The sequence below is a fragment of the Telmatherina bonti genome, assembly GCF_933228915.1.
Source record: "Telmatherina bonti genome assembly, chromosome: 23".
NCBI lineage: Eukaryota > Metazoa > Chordata > Actinopteri > Atheriniformes > Telmatherinidae > Telmatherina > Telmatherina bonti.
The window spans coordinates 3343628-3364255 of record NC_136632.1 but is presented as its reverse complement, the minus strand read 5'-3'; the positions used below and the strand labels follow the sequence as shown (position 1 = coordinate 3364255).

Below are 20628 nucleotides of genomic sequence, written 5' to 3'. Positions count from 1 at the left end.
GCAATTCACCTGGTGGTCAACTGTCATGTATGGAGCCGCTGCATGAATCAACGACCGAACCGTCACACACACACACACACACACACACACACACACACACACACACACACACATATATATATATATATATATATATATATATATATATATATATATATATATAATGTGTATGTATATGTGTGTGTGTGTGTGTGTATGTATATGTGTGTGTGTGTGTGTGTATACCGGAAGTTTCCGGAAACGGAAAGTGTGCAACCTGTAAATGTCGCCGTCCTTCGCTTCCTGTTCCTCAGCATGGCCGCTATCGGGGTTCATTTCGGTTATACATGTGCCTGTGTAGCGATTTTTAAGGTGAGTCGGTGGTGTTTTTAACTCTACTTTATTTTTCTGACCTTCCCCGGATGACTGACGGCTGCTGTGGTGGGTTCCATGTGTCCGGTGGTCTCCGGTGGTGTCCGGGCTGCCGGCGTCCGGCTGGAGGTGGGGAGTCTCAGCAGTTCGGCCACCGTGGAAAGCTGACTAATGTGGGATGTGTTGCCATGTGTGGCAGGTCTGGAGAAAGCCAGGTTAACTGAGAGATAGACACAGATAATTGTTAGAAAAAAGAGAGTTTCCACACATAAAACAAGCAGACACAGGGACACGTGACACAAACTCACCTCGACTCCATCTGCGTTCAGTAAAATAAATGATAATTTTATTTATTTCTAATAACGTTAGAACTTTGGGGACAATGAAACAAAAAAAAAACTCTTGCTTTTTCTTTCTGTTAACCATAGATGGTTTAGGATTGTTGCTGAGTTTGTGTAAAGTAATTGCTGTTGAATCTGCTCCAGATTACTGTTAAATGTTTCAGCCCAGTTTTCTTTACATTAGGTAAATGCTGAGGTCTCTAGCATCTGAAGAAACCCTCACATTGCTGTAGGCTTAAATTGAAGCAGTTATAACACGTTCCTGTTGACAAACCAAACAGTTCAGTTTTAATTTCATCCCTTTAAATTTTGATTTAATACAATGGGATAAGATGTACACACATTTTATCAGGTCCATCTTCTGGTACGAGGTCAGACCCGTTCTTCTCCAGAACTGCCTTAACTCCTGGTGTAATGTGTTCAAAAAGGTGCAAAAAGTTTGCTCCATATTGGCATGAAGCATCACACGGTAGCTGCACATCACCATGAGACTCTCCCGTTCCACCTCATCACCATGAGAATCTCCCGTTCCACCTCATCACCATGAGAATCTCCCGCTCCACCTCATCACCATGAGAATCTCCCGCTCCACCTCATCACCATGAGAATCTCCCGCTCCACCTCATCACCATGAGAATCTCCCGCTCCACCTCATCACCATGAGAATCTCCCGCTCCACCTCATCACCATGAGAATCTCCCGTTCCACCTCATCACCATGAGAATCTCCCGTTCCACCTCATCACCATGAGAATCTCCCGCTCCACCTCATCACCATGAGACTCTCCCGTTCCACCTCATCACCATGAGAATCTCCCGTTCCACCTCATCACCATGAGACTCTCCCGTTCCACCTCATCACCATGAGACTCTCCCGTTCCACCTCATCACCATGAGAATCTCCCGTTCCACCTCATCACCATGAGACTCTCCCGTTCCACCTCATCACCATGAGAATCTCCCGTTCCACCTCATCACCATGAGACTCTCCCGTTCCACCTCATCACCATGAGACTCTCCCGTTCCACCTCATCACCATGAGAATCTCCCGCTCCACCTCATCACCATGAGACTCTCCCGTTCCACCTCATCACCATGAGACTCTCCCGTTCCACCTCATCACCATGAGAATCTCCCGCTCCACCTCATCACCATGAGAATTTCCCGTTCCACCTCATCACCATGAGACTCTCCCGTTCCACCTCATCACCATGAGACTCTCCCGTTCCACCTCATCACCATGAGACTCTCCCGTTCCACCTCATCACCATGAGACTCTCCCGTTCCACCTCATCACCATGAGACTCTCCCGTTCCACCTCATCACCATGAGACTCTCCCGTTCCACCTCATCACCATGAGAATCTCCCGTTCCACCTCATCACCATGAGACTCTCCCGTTCCACCACATCACCATGAGACTCTCCCGTTCCACCTCATCACCATGAGAATCTCCCGTTCCACCTCATCACCATGAGAATCTCCCGTTCCACCTCATCACCATGAGAATCTCCCGTTCCACCTCATCACCATGAGACTCTCCCGTTCCACCTCATCACCATGAGAATCTCCCGTTCCACCTCATCACCATGAGACTCTCCCGTTCCACCTCATCACCATGAGACTCTCCCGTTCCACCTCATCACCATGAGACTCTCCCGTTCCACCTCATCACCATGAGAATCTCCCGTTCCACCTCATCACCATGAGAATCTCCTCTTCCTCAAGTTTCTTCTGAAATTCTCAGACTAACAACATGCCACATTCAAAGTCATTTAAATCTTTTTTTCTTCGTCGTTCTCCCCAGCTTGACCGTAAGAAGGTTGTCTTGACAACGTCGACATGTCTGCATTGAGTTGCTGCCATGTGATTGGCTGATCCAGTGTTTGATCAGGTGGAGCTGATCGACTGAGCGGCGTGTGGATGTAACTCAGCTTCACAAGCAGTGAATGTGTTTATGGTGTCGTTTACAGGATGGACGGGCTGACGTGGTGGCGAACGACGCAGGGGACCGTGTGACTCCAGCTGTGGTCGGCTACAGAGACACTGAACAGGTACGGTCCAGTCTCCGTTCCTCCAACTGTTCTGGAAAAGATTTACTGAATGTCAGAACGTTTTAACGACCGGGCAGCTAATCGTTGCGTCACTTTGACATGTTTGCATGTAGAAATGTTGTCATTATCAGACAGGAGTCAGTTAAAGATGTTCAGAGACTGACGACAGTTTTTCATCCATTTTTCTGCCTAAATGTTGTCATTTTAATCACTGATCGGTTAATTACAAGAGTTTCTGTTGAAAATGTTTTGTAAGGTTTTTCTGTCTGTTTTTTCTGAGCAGCTGATAAAATTTCTCAGAATGATCCATTTTTAAGACATTTCAATTAATTTTATGTATTTATGAATGCTGTCAGTAAAGTTTGCGGACTTGGACGTGTCCAGAAGAAGGATCAAACCTGCCGTCTAACTGGTTGGGTAGAAGGAAGATTTATTGCAGCTGGAATGTGACGTGTCCATCAGTCTGAGACGTCTCCTCTGTAGTCAGACGGCTTCCTGAACATTCTGCTAATCATGTTGCTTATAAAATAATAAGGAATTTATTTGGAAATTACTGTATAAAATACAGAAAATAAAAAGATTCCAACACGTTAAAAAAACAGATTTTGCGTGTTTACCTGCTTCTAAACAGTAAGGAAACCAGTCATTTCTCTTCACAGTGAATCTCTGATGTTTCTGATCAGAAGTCTCCTTCGTGTCGGCTCCTGGTGTTTGCAGCACCTCTCCAGCTTATTTATTTGTTCTCTCTGCGTTTTGCAGATTGTGGGAATCGCAGCGAAACAAGGACGAGTCCGTAATGCCGCCAACACGGTTGTTAAAGTGAAGCAAGTCCTGGGAAGAAGGTGAGCGCTTTAACTCTGACTGGTTAACTGATGTTTCTGCTGTTTCCATTCATCCGGTCGACCGCGTCATGGACCAGTACTGAATAAGTTGAGCTATAAATAACAGAATCTTATCAGGTTATATTTTACTCCAAGCAGAACATAAACTGCATTCCAGGTGATGAAACTGGAGTATTTCATATGAGCTGACAGTGAATCTGATGCAGCAACACGTCTGTAAAGGTTGGAACAGGATCAACATGAGGCTGGAAAAGTAACGACTAGCGGAGCGTTTAACAGCTAATCAAGTTAACTATCAGCAGGTCGCTAACAAGACGGGTAGAAAAGAGCATTTCAGAGAGGCAGAGTCTCTCAGGTGGAAGATTGGGGCAGAACTTCACCAGTCTGACACAAACTGGGTCTAAAAGTTCTGGAAGAATTTCAGAAAAATGTTCCTGAAGAGTTTGAGGATCTCAAACATCTGCCTAGAAAGGGACAACATTCCTCTCCTCAAAGTCCAGCAAGTGGTTTGATCACTTCCCAGACGTTCCCAGACGGTTCCCAGACGTTCCCAGACGTTCCCAGACGGTTCCCAGACGGTTCCCAGACGGTTCCCAGACTGTCCCAGACTTTCCCAGACCATTCCAGATCTTTCAGACAGCCTCTGTGGACTTCCGTGGGCTGGCTCCTGGTTTGAACGGATCCCTGTGATGTAAATACCTCATATCAGCATCAATCCAGATGTTTCTACCCATAAAAACATTTAGATGAAGAGACAGAAGTGTGTGTGTGTGTGTGTGTGTGATCAAGTGTGTTTGTGTCTAAAATACGTTCCCTATGAAAATATTTTTTTAAATAAAGCTGATTCTATCGGCAGACAGAAGAGATGCGTCGCTACAAACATCAGTCTGGAACTACTTTTTCAGGCGTGATGCTGCCGTCAGACTCACAAAATGTCTCCTTTTCAAGTGTGTGTGTGTGTGTGTGTGTGTGTGTGTGATCTACTGGGTATAGAGCATGGCTTGATGAGTGTGTTGTTCCCCACAGTGTGTATTCATCCTGCAGGACATGAATAAACATGAATAATCTGAATCTTTCTCGTTGCGTCAGGTTCAGTGATCCAGAAACACAAACTCACAGAACAGAGACAAAGTGTCAGGTGAGTTTTTATCTTCTAAATATCCAGATCATGTCAGATGTCCAGTTTAAATGTGATAGATAATGTAAGATGAGTGGACCCTGCAGCTGGAGGCTGGACAGAAGCGAGCTGCCGTCATGTGTTCCTGCAGATGCCCTGAACCCCACTCTGAGTGATTCTGCTGTGATTCGTCTGTCCAGGTCGTGAGCAGAGAAGACAAGCCGTACTACGAGATCACAGCAGGAGAAAACCCGGAACATGTTGCTCCGGAGGACGTCGCGAAGCTCATCTTTAACAAGATGAAAGGTAGTTTGTCTGAAACGTCCAGTAAATCATGAAAACAGAGAATTCATGGATGATTCCTGTCTCCATAGAAACGGCCCAGTCTGCGCTGGGCTCGGATGTGACCGAAGCCGTCATCACCGTCCCGTTTGAGTTTGAGCACGCTCAGAGGCGAGCTCTGAGGTGGGCCGTCCAGTTTGACCATGTGATGATGGAGCGTTTCCCCGGCAGCGTTTAGAATAAATGTTTTGTGTGCAGAGAAGCAGCGGAAGCCGCCGGTTTCCACGTGCTGAGGATGATCCATGAGCCGGCCGCGGCTCTGCTGGCCTACAGCGTCGGACAGGACAGCTCTTCTGGGAAAAGGTTCGCAAACTCAACCGGCAGGTTTCTGCCAAAGTTTACGGCACATTTACGCGAGTAAACGGCAACGTCCACGTCACACGCCGCCATCCACTTCATCCACAAGAGGGCAGAGCTGCGTTCAGAGTTGTTAGCTGTAACACACCTCTTCAAAGTGGTTTGCAACCCTGGAAAAATCCCCAGTAGAAGAAAACTCTTTTTGTTTTGTTTTTGTTCTCTTCCACTGGTTCTACTTCTTCTTCTGGTGTTTTTTTTAGTTATTCTTCTTCCTGTTCTTCTTCTCTGGTTGTGTATCAGCTATACAACGCAACACTGCCCCCATGATTTACAGTGGTATCGCTCCGCTTTGTGCATGGAGTGGCGGACGGCTAAGCTGCAGTTACACACAGATCACAGGCTAAGTGTCGCCGTCTCCTCCAGGAGCTGGTTTCACATGTAAACGTGTGTGTTCTGCAGCCATGTCCTGGTGTATAAACTGGGCGGGACGTCCTTGAGTGTGACGGTGCTGCAGATAAATGGAGGAATCTTCCGGGTTCTCAGCACCCGTACAGACCACAGCATCGGGGGAGAGAGCTTCACCCAGGCCCTGGCCCAGTACCTGGCCTCAGAGTTTAAACGGTGGGTCTCGACTCTGACTTTTACTAAATAATTTAAAAGTGTATTTTCATTTATTACCTGTTTGTTTGCTGTAATTTGTTCTGAAGAGACTGTGTGTTCATGTGTGTGTGGAGCCGGCTGCGTCTCTGGCTCTGAACCTGCTCCAGGAGTCTCCACAGGGACCTTTCAGGACATTTTTCATGCTAGTTTTACATGACCTGGTTCTTCTGATGGTACCGGTTTCTGGATGTGATGAGAGGATAATCCATCATGCAGACACTCAGATCTGAACGGACACACATCAGGACCATCCAGGCTGAAGTATCCTGCCCAGGAATACACTGACCTGTGAACACATTAAGTTGGGAATTAGGCTAGCAACCTTCTGACTTTAAAAACAGGCACTCTTCCTGCTAAGCTGCAAGTCAGGATGACGTCTGAGGTTTGACAGGTTGTTGTCCAGCAGGTGCTTCTGTTGGAAGTCCAGACACGTCTTTTACTGTCCTGACCGTCACTGTCCGACTTGGGCTGGAAATGTTCCCATAACACGTTTCAGGGTGAACTGTGTTCTGCACTGGTTTCCAGTAAAGAATGTTTTATAAGCAGACATTCACCAGCATCCAGCCTTGTCCCAGACATACAGAGATTCCTCCTGATTTGGATGATGACATCTGAAGTCTTCACAACTTTATGTTGGAACATTTTTCTGAAATGGTTCCACAAAGTTTAGACCCAGTTTGCCTCGGATTGGTGAACTTCTGTCCATCTGAGAGACTCTGCCTCTCTGAAATGCTCCTTTTTATACCCAGTTATGTTACTGGCCTGTGACCAGTTGACCTGAGTACTAATTACTTTTCCAGCCTTCTGTTGCTCCTGTTGCAGCTTTGTAGTGAATCCCGACTGTTTTTATTGGGATCCATCTAGACTGGATCGCATGAAATCCAGTCCTCTCCAGACTTTGTTTCCAGTCCTCCCAGTGAAGCTGCTTCTGTTTGTCTGCAGAACCTTTAAACACGATGTGAGTGGTAATGCTCGGGCGATGCTGAAGCTGATGAACAGCGCCGACATGGCCAAACACTCGCTGTCGTCTCTGGGATCGGCCAACTGCTTCGTGGATTCCCTGCATGACGGCATCGACTTTGAATGCAACGTCTCCAGGTCAGCCGTCAAACTCTCACCAAAGCCTCTGAAATGTTGCAGACTGGAAAGTTTGGTCCATTTGTTTTAGATAAATTTACTCTGATTCATGACATTCAGAAATCTTTTCATCAGCGTGTGTGTTTGTTTTGTCAGAGCTCGTTTTGAGCTGCTCTGCTCCTCCCTCTTCAACAAAAGCATTCAGCCAATCAGGTCGCTGCTGGAGGAGGCGGGACTTCCTGCGGAAAACATCAACAAGGTGTGTGTTTGGGGTTTGAACTTCTGGGCGAAAATCTGCAGTAAAACGTCATCAGTTAGGAAAATTTCCACTTAAAAGGCCTTTGCACACCAGGGCCAATGCAAATCAGGAAACTGAATAATTTGGAGGTGAATTATCAATGTTTTTGTCTTCATACTAAGTGTGATGCAGGACTGTAATTAAATGATAAAAATTCTAAATCAAACTGCGACCAAGCCTACACAACTCAGCGGTTAATGTCTCACGATCATGGTGTATGTGTTATAGTCCCAGACTTAAAGTGGACCAACATCCAGACCTAAGCAACCAGAACGGCAACCCGACCGGCCAGCAACAATGAAAATCACCAGACGCTCTGAAGCTTAACAGGACTGTTGCTGAGAACGTTTTTACAGAGCAGCTTCCTGTCTGAAATGTTAGGAGACTTCAGGCTTCAAAAATGAAACAAAAACACTGTTTTGATAAGATGTTGATCATCTTCATTTAATTTAATCATCTTATTTTGTTTACTTGATCTGTTCTCGAGTATTTTGAGGAAAAGGACACGTTAACAAGTACACCACATATAAACTGAAGTTTTTATGTTTTTACTGATCAGCAGTGAGAGGAATCTATAGCTGCACAAGTTCCTGGAGCTTTAAAGTGTTACATTTATTCCACATTTTCCTTGAATCCATACAATCTGGAAAAAAAACATGTTTTTCCGTCTCTGTAGCATTTAAACTGATGTCTGAATACAATTCTTATTATTGTGATTGCGTTAGAAATTTTCTTTCTGAGGTATATGTCAAACTTTACATTCATTATTGTTACACAGGTATAACCAATCACTATTCAGCTGATGTTGTTGTTTTTAATATTTAATTAGTACAACATATGTACTCAACTTTACCTCTAATGCCTCTCCTTCCAGTAGAATATACCAATCAATCAATCAATCAATCAATACTTTATTAGGTCCCCGAAGGGCAATTTGTGTGCAGCCGGTAGCATAAAAGTGCAATCAGTCAACAACAACAAACAATAAAAATAGTAAAATAATAAAATAAAAATAGTAAAATAATAAAATAATAATAAAATAATATAATAAAATAATAAAAGGCAAGTTAAATAACAGTGGAAACATGGTAAGATGAGAACATCACAGCACATAAAGCGACGCTAAAAGTAGCAAATTAACAACTATGATTTATTTAAAAATCCAATGGCTCTTGGGATGAAGGAGTTTCTGACTCTATTGGTTTTAAACTTAGGCACGCAATATCTCCTGCCTGAGCGCAATGGCTGAAACTGCCTGTGCAGAGGATGGGCAGGATCTGCAAGGATTTTCTTTGCCTTGCATACAGCCCTGCATTTGTAAAGGTCCCACAAATCACTTAACTGACAGCCAGTAATTTTACTGCACTCTTTAACTATGCTTTGTAAGCGGTTTCGATTTTTAAGATTTAACATGCCAAACCAGCAAAGAAAAGCAAAGGTAAGAGTTGACTCCACAAAACAGGAATAAAACATTTTCATAAAAACATTGTCGACGTTAAAAAATCTCAATTTGCGAAGGAAGTGCATTTTCTGGTGAGCTTTACTACAGACAGCATCAACCTGGGTGTCGAATGTTAATTTACTGTCCAGTACTGTTCCCAAGTACTTGTACTGATGCACCACCTCAACTACCTGTCCATTTATCAGGGCAGGAGGGAGGGCAGGAGTGGATTTCCTAAAATCTATCAACAATTCTTTTGTCTTTGACACATTTATGTGCAGGAAAGAAGACTGACACCACTCAAGAAAGTCAGTCAAGACAGGGCCATGATCAAGAACATCACCAGAGACCAGAGAAACTATGACAGAATCATCAGCAAACTTAATGACATGGCGGTTCTCATGGAGGCTTTGGCACATATTTGTGTACAATACAAACAACAAGGGAGACAAAATGCAACCCTGAGGTGCACCGGTGGAGGAAACCAGAGAGTCAGACAGAATGCTGTTGACTCTAACTTGCTGAGTCCTGCATGTTAGAAAGTCAATTAGCCATAGAATCAAAGTTCCATCCACATTCATATATTTAAGTCTCTCTGCCAGTAGATGTGGCTGAATTGAGTTGAAGGCTGAGGAAAAGTCAATGAAGAGCAGCCGCACTAACGTCCTTGCACCTTCGAGATGACTGAGTGTCAAATTTAGGAGGGTAGCGATTGCATCATCTACACCTCTACCTGGCCGATAAGCAAATTGGAATGGGTCAAGGATTGGATTGACACAACTCAGCAATTCAGACTTAACTACTTTTTCCAGGGCTTTCATGACCAGAGATGTAAGCGCGATGGGCCTGAAATCATTAAGTTCTTTGGGTGACCTGACTTTTGAAACAGGAACGATGACGGATTTTTTCCACAGGGCAGGTATCTGACAGAGCTCAAGAGATTTTGAAAAGATATAACAAAAGATATCTGCCACTTGCTCCGCACAGTTTTTTAGGACCCGTCCCCCAATACCGTCAGGGCCAGGGCTCTTCTTCTCCTTTACTCCTTTAAAGAGTTTTACAACCATAACTCGATCGACATGGACAGTGCTTTTTGGCTCAGTTACACTGTTCTTCAAAACTGTCAATTCATCCCTGAAATCATAAATATCAAACCGATTGTAAAATGAATTAAGTTTGTTAGCAAAGCTAAAGTCAGATCCATTATTTACTCCAGTGCTGATAGGATTCTTATTAGAACCCATCCCCATCATGGTTTTCACGCCGTCCCAAGCAGAGCGAGAATGTCCTGAAGTAAACAGGCTTTGCACTTTATTTTTATAATTAATTTTGGCAATCTTTATATTCCTTTTCACCTGCTTCTGAAGTTCATTGTACAAAAACAGGTTCCCAGCATCAAAACTCCTATTCCTCTCTATTATTGAATCTCTGACTTCTTTAGAGAACCACTGCTTATTATTAGGGAAATTGAAACAATATTTGTGGGGAATGGCCAAATCCTCACAAAACCTTATGTAGTCAGACACAGTTTCAGTTAATTCATCTAAATCTTCACAAGCATCTTTGAAAATGTCCCAGTCGGTACAGCTGAGGCACTCCTGGAGACACTGGGTGGAGTCATCAGACCATATAGGAACAAGGCGGCGCTCAGGTTTGCTCCTTTTAAGGATTGGCCTATAGTAAGGCATCAAGTAGATGACGTTATGATCGGACGTACCAAGTGGCGCTCGGCGGAGGGATCTATATGCCCCTTTAATCGAGCCGAAACATAGGTCAAGACATTTCATGCGTCGTGTAGGGCAAGTTACATATTGCTCAAAGCCACAAAGTGATTTTGCTGGGTTACAATGATTAAAATCACCCATTACAAGATTGGGCGCTTCAGGGGAGATCCTCTGGAACCTCCGCACAATGTTTGAGATCGTCCGAGTGGCTACGTCAGCGTCGGCCCTCGGGTGGATGTAAACAAGAGTCACAAACAGCTGGGGAAACTCACGTGGCAGGTAATATGGGCGCAAAGAGATGGATAAAAGTTCAACATCTGGAGTGCACAGCGACTCCCGCACCACTATAGTCTTGCACCAACTTTTATTGACGTACAGACAGACGCCCCCTCCGAGTGACTTACCGGTCACCCCGGGGTCTCGGTCTAATCTAAGTGGCGCTCCAAACCCAGCAAGCTCCAACTCATCGTCGGCATCGTGAGCCTTAAGCCACGTTTCCGTAAGGGCAATAAGGCAAGAGCTTTTGTATTCCTCGAGGAACTGGACATTAGCTCTGAGCTCGTCGATTTTCCCTCGCAATGACTGGATATTGGACAGCGTGACGGTGGGAAGGGGGATACGGCGATGGCCTTCCCTCTTCAGCCTCTGACGGACTCCACCTCGGCGTCCCCTCTTCCTCCAGCGGACGGGTTTATATGCAGCATTCTTCCCCAAAGCTGGCTTCCCACGGACAATCTCCGTTGGAAATACCGCCGATGGATCAAGTGACCCCACATTGGAGTTCTGTAATAAGAGAAGAAAATCCCGACTGTATTGGATTCCTTCTCCAACACACATGGACCACGCCAGATGAAGCAGAAAGGTAAGAACAACCCAATGTCCAAGTAGAACCATCTTGGCGTATGCGCTGTACTGTGTTGATGATCTCCTATACCGTGTTTACAGATGATAAAAGTTCGTAAAAAGTCCATAAAAAACTTAGACGCCACAACCACTCAGCTCCACACACTCTGCTGCTGCTGCTGCTGTCGCCATACCATCACCTTCAGTATATGTTTATTATTGTGATGAAATGTATGTGTGTGTGTGTTTCAGGTGGTTCTGTGTGGCGGCTCAGCCAGGATTCCTCGTCTGCAGCATCTGATCCGTGAGATGTTTCCTGATGTGGAGCTCCTGAACTCGGCTCCTCCAGACGAGGTTATTGCTGTGGGAGCAGCTGTACAAGCCGGTTTACTGGTTGGCAAAGACGGTCTGACCTCTGGAGAAGAATCTGTCACCGTAGACGTTTCTTGTGCCGACATCCTGCTGAAGGTACCAGCTGCTTCTGTCGGCCACATCAGATCCATCCGAAGTTTGTTCCACGTGGAGGGAGGCAGTGGAAGTAGGGAGTTATCCGGTTCCAGCCGGATAAATCCTGCTGGTTTAGTCCCAGACCGGTTCCAGCCGGATAAATCCTGCTGGTTCAGTCCCAGACTGGTTCCAGCCGGATAAATCCTGCTGGTTCAGTCCCAGACTGGTTCCAGCCGGATAAATCCTGCTGGTTCAGTCCCAGACCGGTTCCAGCCGGATAAATCCTGCTGGTTCAGTCCCAGACCGGTTCCAGCCGGATAAATCCTGCTGGTTCAGTCCCAGACCGGTTCCAGCCGGATAAATCCTGCTGGTTCAGTCCCAGACCGGTTCCAGCCGGATAAATCCTGCTGGTTCAGTCCCAGACCGGTTCCAGCCGGATAAATCCTGCTGGTTCAGTCCCAGACCGGTTCCAGCCGGATAAATCCTGCTGGTTCAGTCCCAGACCGGTTCCAGCCGGATAAATCCTGCTGGTTCAGTCCCAGACCGGTTCCAACCGGATAAATCCTGCTGGTTCAGTCCCAGACCGGTTCCAGCCGGATAAATCCTGCTGGTTCAGTCCCAGACCGGTTCCAGCCGGATAAATCCTGCTGGTTCAGTCCCAGACCGGTTCCAGCCGGATAAATCCTGCTGGTTCAGTCCCTTACTGGTTCCAGCCGGATAAATCCTTCTGGTTCAGTCCCAGACCGGTTCCAGCCGGATAAATCCTGCTGGTTCAGTCCCAGACCGGTTCCAACCGGATAAATCCTGCTGGTTCAGTCCCAGACCGGTTCCAGCCGGATAAATCCTGCTGGTTCAGTCCCAGACCGGTTCCAGCCGGATAAATCCTGCTGGTTCAGTCCCAGACCGGTTCCAGCCGGATAAATCCTGCTGGTTCAGTCCCTTACTGGTTCCAGCCGGATAAATCCTGCTGGTTCAGTCCCAGACCGGTTCCAGCCGGATAAATCCTGCTGGTTCAGGCCCTTACTGGTTCCAGCCGGATAAATCCTGCTGGTTCAGGCCCTTACTGGTTCCAGCCGGATAAATCCTGCTGGTTCAGTCCCAGACTGGTTCCAGCCGGATAAATCCTGCTGGTTCAGTCCCAGACTGGTTCCAGCCGGATAAATCCTGCTGGTTCAGTCCCAGACTGGTTCCAGCCGGATAAATCCTGCTGGTTCAGTCCCAGACTGGTTCCAGCCGGATAAACCCTGCTGGTTCAGTCCCAGACTGGTTCCAGCCGGATAAATCCTTCTGGTTCAGTCCCTGACAGGTTCCAGCCGGATAAATCCTGCTGGTTCAGGCCCTTACTGGTTCCTGCTGGTTCAGTCCCAGACTGGTTCCAGCCGGATAAATCCTTCTGGTTCAGTCCCAGACTGGTTCCAGCCGGATAAATCCTTCTGGTTCAGTCCCAGACTGGTTCCAGCCGGATAAATCCTTCTGGTTCAGGCCCTGACAGGTTCCAGCCGGATAAATCCTGCTGGTCCAGGCCCTTACTTGTTCCTGCTGGTTCAGTCCCAGACTGGTTCCAGCCGGATAAATCCTGCTGGTTCAGTCCCAGACTGGTTCCAGCCGGATAAATCCTGCTGGTTCAGTCCCAGACTGGTTCCAGCCGGATAAATCCTGCTGGTTCATTCCCTTACTGGTTCCAGCCGGATAAATCCTGCTGGTTCAGGCCCTTACTGGTTCCAGCCGGATAAATCCTGCTGGTTCAGTCCCAGACTGGTTCCAGCCGGATAAATCCTGCTGGTTCAGTCCCAGACTGGTTCCAGCCGGATAAATCCTGCTGGTTCAGTCCCTTACTGGTTCCAGCCGGATAAATCCTGCTGGTTCAGTCCCTTACTGGTTCCAGCCGGATAAATCCTGCTGGTTCAGTCCCTTACTGGTTCCAGCCGGATAAATCCTGCTGGTTCAGTCCCTTACTGGTTCCAGCCGGATAAATCCTGCTGGTTCAGTCCCTTACTGGTTCCAGCCGGATAAATCCTGCTGGTTCAGTCCCTTACTGGTTCCAGCCGGATAAATCCTGCTGGTTCAGTCCCTTACTGGTTCCAGCCGGATAATTCCTGCTGGTTCAGGCCCTTACTGGTTCCAGCCGGATAAATCCTGCTGGTTCAGTCCCAGACTGGTTCCAGCCGGATAAATCCTGCTGGTTCAGTCCCAGACTGGTTCCAGCCGGATAAATCCTGCTGGTTCAGTCCCAGACTGGTTCCAGCCGGATAAATCCTGCTGGTTCAGTCCCAGACTGGTTCCAGCCGGATAAATCCTGCTGGTTCAGTCCCAGACTGGTTCCAGCCGGATAAATCCTGCTGGTTCAGTCCCAGACTGGTTCCAGCCGGATAAATCCTGCTGGTTCAGTCCCTGACTGGTTCCAGCCGGATAAATCCTGCTGGTTCAGTCCCTGACTGGTTCCAGCCGGATAAATCCTGCTGGTTCAGTCCCTGACTGGTTCCAGCCGGATAAATCCTGCTGGTTCAGTCCCTGACTGGTTCCAGCCGGATAAATCCTGCTGGTTCAGTCCCTGACTGGTTCCAGCCGGATAAATCCTGCTGGTTCAGTCCCAGACTGGTTCCAGCCGGATAAATCCTTCTGGTTCAGGCCCTTACTGGTTCCAGCCGGATAAATCCTTCTGGTTCAGTCCCAGACTGGTTCCAGCCGGATAAATCCTGCTGGTTCAGTCCCAGACTGGTTCCAGCCGGATAAATCCTGCTGGTTCAGTCCCAGACTGGTTCCAGCCGGATAAATCCTGCTGGTTCAGGCCCTTACTGGTTCCAGCCGGATAAATCCTGCTGGTTCAGGCCCTTACTGGTTCCAGCCGGATAAATCCTGCTGGTTCAGTCCCAGACTGGTTCCAGCCGGATAAATCCTGCTGGTTCAGTCCCAGACTGGTTCCAGCCGGATAAATCCTGCTGGTTCAGTCCCAGACTGGTTCCAGCCGGATAAATCCTGCTGGTTCAGTCCCAGACTGGTTCCAGCCGGATAAATCCTGCTGGTTCAGTCCCAGACTGGTTCCAGCCGGATAAATCCTGCTGGTTCAGTCCCAGACTGGTTCCAGCCGGATAAATCCTGCTGGTTCAGTCCCAGACTGGTTCCAGCCGGATAAATCCTGCTGGTTCAGGCCCTGACAGGTTCCAGCCGGATAAATCCTGCTGGTTCAGGCCCTTACTGGTTCCTGCTGGTTCAGTCCCAGACTGGTTCCAGCCGGATAAATCCTTCTGGTTCAGTCCCAGACTGGTTCCAGCCGGATAAATCCTTCTGGTTCAGACCCTGACAGGTTCCAGCCGGATAAATCCTGCTGGTCCAGGCCCTTACTTGTTCCTGCTGGTTCAGTCCCAGACTGGTTCCAGCCGGATAAATCCTGCTGGTTCAGTCCCTTACTGGTTCCAGCCGGATAAATCCTGCTGGTTCAGGCCCTTACTGGTTCCAGCCGGATAAATCCTGCTGGTTCAGTCCCAGACTGGTTCCAGCCGGATAAATCCTGCTGGTTCTGTCCCTTACTGGTTCCAGCCGGATAAATCCTGCTGGTTCAGTCCCTTACTGGTTCCAGCCGGATAAATCCTGCTGGTTCAGTCCCTTACTGGTTCCAGCCGGATAATTCCTGCTGGTTCAGTCCCTTACTGGTTCCAGCCGGATAAATCCTGCTGGTTCAGTCCCAGACTGGTTCCAGCCGGATAAATCCTGCTGGTTCAGTCCCAGACTGGTTCCAGCCGGATAAATCCTTCTGGTTCAGTCCCAGACTGGTTCCAGCCGGATAAATCCTTCTGGTTCAGTCCCAGACTGGTTCCAGCCGGATAAATCCTGCTGGTTCAGTCCCAGACTGGTTCCAGCCGGATAAATCCTGCTGGTTCAGTCCCAGACTGGTTCCAGCCGGATAAATCCTGCTGGTTCAGTCCCAGACTGGTTCCAGCCGGATAAATCCTGCTGGTTCAGTCCCTGACTGGTTCCAGCCGGATAAATCCTGCTGGTTCAGTCCCAGACTGGTTCCAGCCGGATAAATCCTGCTGGTTCAGTCCCAGACTGGTTCCAGCCGGATAAATCCTGCTGGTTCAGTCCCAGACTGGTTCCAGCCGGATAAATCCTGCTGGTTCAGTCCCAGACTGGTTCCAGCCGGATAAATCCTGCTGGTTCAGTCCCAGACTGGTTCCAGCCGGATAAATCCTGCTGGTTCAGTCCCAGACTGGTTCCAGCCGGATAAATCCTGCTGGTTCAGTCCCAGACTGGTTCCAGCCGGATAAATCCTTCTGGTTCAGGCCCTTACTGGTTCCAGCCGGATAAATCCTTCTGGTTCAGTCCCAGACTGGTTCCAGCCGGATAAATCCTGCTGGTTCAGTCCCAGACTGGTTCCAGCCGGATAAATCCTGCTGGTTCAGTCCCAGACTGGTTCCAGCCGGATAAATCCTGCTGGTTCAGGCCCTTACTGGTTCCAGCCGGATAAATCCTGCTGGTTCAGGCCCTTACTGGTTCCAGCCGGATAAATCCTGCTGGTTCAGTCCCAGACTGGTTCCAGCCGGATAAATCCTGCTGGTTCAGTCCCAGACTGGTTCCAGCCGGATAAATCCTGCTGGTTCAGTCCCAGACTGGTTCCAGCCGGATAAATCCTGCTGGTTCAGTCCCAGACTGGTTCCAGCCGGATAAATCCTGCTGGTTCAGTCCCAGACTGGTTCCAGCCGGATAAATCCTGCTGGTTCAGTCCCAGACTGGTTCCAGCCGGATAAATCCTGCTGGTTCAGTCCCAGACTGGTTCCAGCCGGATAAATCCTGCTGGTTCAGGCCCTGACAGGTTCCTGCTGGTTCAGTCCCAGACTGGTTCCAGCCGGATAAATCCTTCTGGTTCAGTCCCAGACTGGTTCCAGCCGGATAAATCCTTCTGGTTCAGGCCCTGACAGGTTCCAGCCGGATAAATCCTGCTGGTCCAGGCCCTTACTTGTTCCTGCTGGTTCAGTCCCAGACTGGTTCCAGCCGGATAAATCCTGCTGGTTCAGTCCCTTACTGGTTCCAGCCGGATAAATCCTGCTGGTTCAGGCCCTTACTGGTTCCAGCCGGATAAATCCTGCTGGTTCAGTCCCAGACTGGTTCCAGCCGGATAAATCCTGCTGGTTCTGTCCCTTACTGGTTCCAGCCGGATAAATCCTGCTGGTTCAGTCCCTTACTGGTTCCAGCCGGATAAATCCTGCTGGTTCAGTCCCTTACTGGTTCCAGCCGGATAATTCCTGCTGGTTCAGTCCCTTACTGGTTCCAGCCGGATAAATCCTGCTGGTTCAGTCCCAGACTGGTTCCAGCCGGATAAATCCTGCTGGTTCAGTCCCAGACTGGTTCCAGCCGGATAAATCCTTCTGGTTCAGTCCCAGACTGGTTCCAGCCGGATAAATCCTTCTGGTTCAGTCCCAGACTGGTTCCAGCCGGATAAATCCTTCTGGTTCAGTCCCAGACTGGTTCCAGCCGGATAAATCCTGCTGGTTCAGTCCCAGACTGGTTCCAGCCGGATAAATCCTGCTGGTTCAGTCCCAGACTGGTTCCAGCCGGATAAATCCTGCTGGTTCAGTCCCTGACTGGTTCCAGCCGGATAAATCCTGCTGGTTCAGTCCCTGACTGGTTCCAGCCGGATAAATCCTGCTGGTTCAGTCCCAGACTGGTTCCAGCCGGATAAATCCTGCTGGTTCAGTCCCAGACTGGTTCCAGCCGGATAAATCCTGCTGGTTCAGTCCCAGACTGGTTCCAGCCGGATAAATCCTGCTGGTTCAGTCCCAGACTGGTTCCAGCCGGATAAATCCTGCTGGTTCAGTCCCAGACTGGTTCCAGCCGGATAAATCCTGCTGGTTCAGTCCCAGACTGGTTCCAGCCGGATAAATCCTGCTGGTTCAGTCCCAGACTGGTTCCAGCCGGATAAATCCTGCTGGTTCAGTCCCAGACTGGTTCCAGCCGGATAAATCCTGCTGGTTCAGGCCCTTACTGGTTCCAGCCGGATAAATCCTGCTGGTTCAGGCCCTTACTGGTTCCAGCCGGATAAATCCTGCTGGTTCAGTCCCAGACTGGTTCCAGCCGGATAAATCCTGCTGGTTCAGTCCCAGACTGGTTCCAGCCGGATAAATCCTGCTGGTTCAGGCCCTTACTGGTTCCAGCCGGATAAATCCTGCTGGTTCAGTCCCAGACTGGTTCCAGCCGGATAAATCCTGCTGGTTCAGTCCCAGACTGGTTCCAGCCGGATAAATCCTGCTGGTTCAGGCCCTTACTGGTTCCAGCCGGATAAATCCTGCTGGTTCAGGCCCTTACTGGTTCCAGCCGGATAAATCCTGCTGGTTCAGGCCCTTACTGGTTCCAACCAGATAAATTCTGCTGGTTTAGTCTTTTCTCCACTGAGTGTTTTTAACTGGATAATAACACAAACCAGCAAGACGTCCGAACTCTTTACACATATATTCTTTAAGCACAGAACAATCAATACAACATGAGAAGCAGAAGAAAAATCATTGATTAACCAGAAATCTAATAAAAGTGAAAACTGCTGCAGACCAGCATGATCCTGATTCTCATCCCAGAGTTAATGACCAGACCTCGTCATCCTGCTTCATCCTCATTGTTAAGTTTTTAACTTTATTTATTTCATCATTTAAAGGTATATTTATATTTATGAGAGCCGCTCCCGGAGCTTCTGCACACAGTGAAACATCATGGCATCATAAATTTCATCTACTGTAACCGTTAGAACAAAGCAGATTTATTGATCAGGGATGGTTAATCACATATCAGTCAGATTTCTGATCACGACCAGGAGCTGATTTCATCAATAACTCAGGATTGATTTGACTTGAACACATTTATTTCTGCAGAACAAACAGCAGCATGTTGACTTAAAGCAACATGACTGAACTTTGGCAGATTTTCTGCCTCATCGGTTCTGTGTGATTATTCTCCTCATCATGAAGACCCAGAAAGCCAGTTCAGACCAGATCCGCCTCAGCCGTCTCCCTCTGTCTGCAGGAGCTGGATGAATCTGGAGCGGAGACGTTTACGGTCCTCCTCCCGTCAGGAACGCCGCTTCCCGCCCGCAGACATCACGTCCTACACGGAGAGGGAAAGCTGTCCTCGCTGTGTTTGGAGATTTATCAGCGATTTGAGGCGGAGCAGCCAGAAAAACTGTCGAAGGTACGAAAAGCCGCTTCTTTCCTGTGTTGTCGTGGGAAACGTTCCGACATCCACTTCCGTCTGCGACGCGACCGAGCTGGGCGCCAGATTCCGTCATGTGCTGGTGTTTGTGTTTCTCTGCAGGTTGTTATCAGAGACCTGCAGACCAAAGAGGAGAACCACAACATCGACGCCGTCCTCACCATGAAAAGGTACCGCTTCCGAAAGACCAAGTCCCAGATCAGGGATCTGTTTTGGCTTCATGGCTACTTCTGTGTGTTTCAGGGACGGTTCTGTTCACGTTTCATGTGTGGAGCAGAACATGGGAACGTCGGCAGCCGTCTCCATCCCAGCAGCTTCATAAAAACCAGTTCTACGCTCCAAAGCGTGATGGAGGACTGGTTCTGTTCATTTTAACACAGTAAATACTGAAAGTTTGTCTGTGCTGGTTTAGGTTCTAATAAACATCCATGTCATTGTGTTCCTGCCTGGGAATTCCTCTGGCGTTTCTGGGATTTACTGCATTAAAGATGGATCGTCTGATTGGTGCCACTGAGCCGAACTACATTAGCTGTTGAATCCATTTAATGGAACCAGGTGTGTTGGAGCAGGGATACATGGAAAACCTGCAGAACCACGAGGACCGAATTTGGACACCCTCTCCTTAAATGACGTAAATCAAGATATTTTGTCATCAGGTAAATGGTGTTATTGTGACTCACTGGTTTGTTTGGTTATTTAGTCCACTGAGTTACAGAGAAGGAAGTTTTCAGGAACAGGAAAATACTAATCCTACTCCTAGTTTCCCCGCCGACTGCAGGTCTGACAGGCACACTACGTGCTATCTGGTCGTATTTGACTTCCATTCTGCATGGATGCTTTTTTTTTTTAATGCCAAGCAGAACGTTCATGCCAGATACAGCAGATATGCATCCTGTTATTTACATTGAAAATAGGTTTACCAACATGAATCATAATAAGATCAAATTACTCATTTTAATTTTATTATCAAGGCTGTTTTCCACTTTAGTCATTTGACTAATTAAGGGAGAAATATTCTCTAATTAAGGGAGAAAAAAAATCAACCTCCATGTTTATTTTTCAGTGTGGCCCGAATGCTCCGCTGCAGAGGCAGGAGTAATATCTTTTAGAACAATATGTTCATGATCTCAGGGAGCATATGACAAAATCACACACATACCAGGAGGGAGGGGGGGTTATATGTGAACAACTCACCCAACCAACCAACCACAGACTGGACTGCTACTGTAGATATTAGTTTAGTATTATTCATAAAACGAAAGAGAATTCATCCCAGAGGTAATCTGTCAGGATAGTTCATATTGTAGCAGACTTATCATGAGATCAGATGAGACAAGAATGTTCTGCTGCTGTCGAGTCGAGATGTTTCATCCATGAAACGACTCTAAGAGATGATTCTTTGTGGTGATCAAGAAGAACCGATTCCTGCCAGATTGTACCATTATCTACAGAAGGAATGACCTCTTTTAAGAAGGTAATGTAGCAGTACAGACCAGGTAAACAGAGAAAGCTGGAAATCAGATTTAAAGGACAGGTGTGTAAAAATTGAGAAATTGATGAATTTAAAGTGTCATAATTTTCAGATTTTTTTGCTTGAGTTTG

General features: G+C 47.7%; 1 protein-coding gene across 1 annotated transcript; it reads left to right on the top strand.

The window, feature by feature from the left end:
* Positions 1-240: 240 nt before the first annotated feature.
* On the top strand, positions 241-19348 carry hspa14 (heat shock protein 14; the record flags this gene model as incomplete). The annotated part of the gene is made up of 14 exons (XM_079263484.1): positions 241-351; positions 2664-2744; positions 3504-3586; positions 4676-4724; positions 4904-5009; positions 5078-5168; positions 5244-5348; positions 5802-5963; positions 6945-7100; positions 7236-7338; positions 11638-11853; positions 18841-19005; positions 19129-19196; positions 19270-19348. Exons 1-14 carry the CDS (start codon positions 295-297, stop codon positions 19346-19348), a joined length of 1521 nt encoding a protein of 506 aa, XP_079119610.1. The 5' UTR covers positions 241-294.
* Between the last annotated feature and the right edge of the window lie 1280 nt (positions 19349-20628).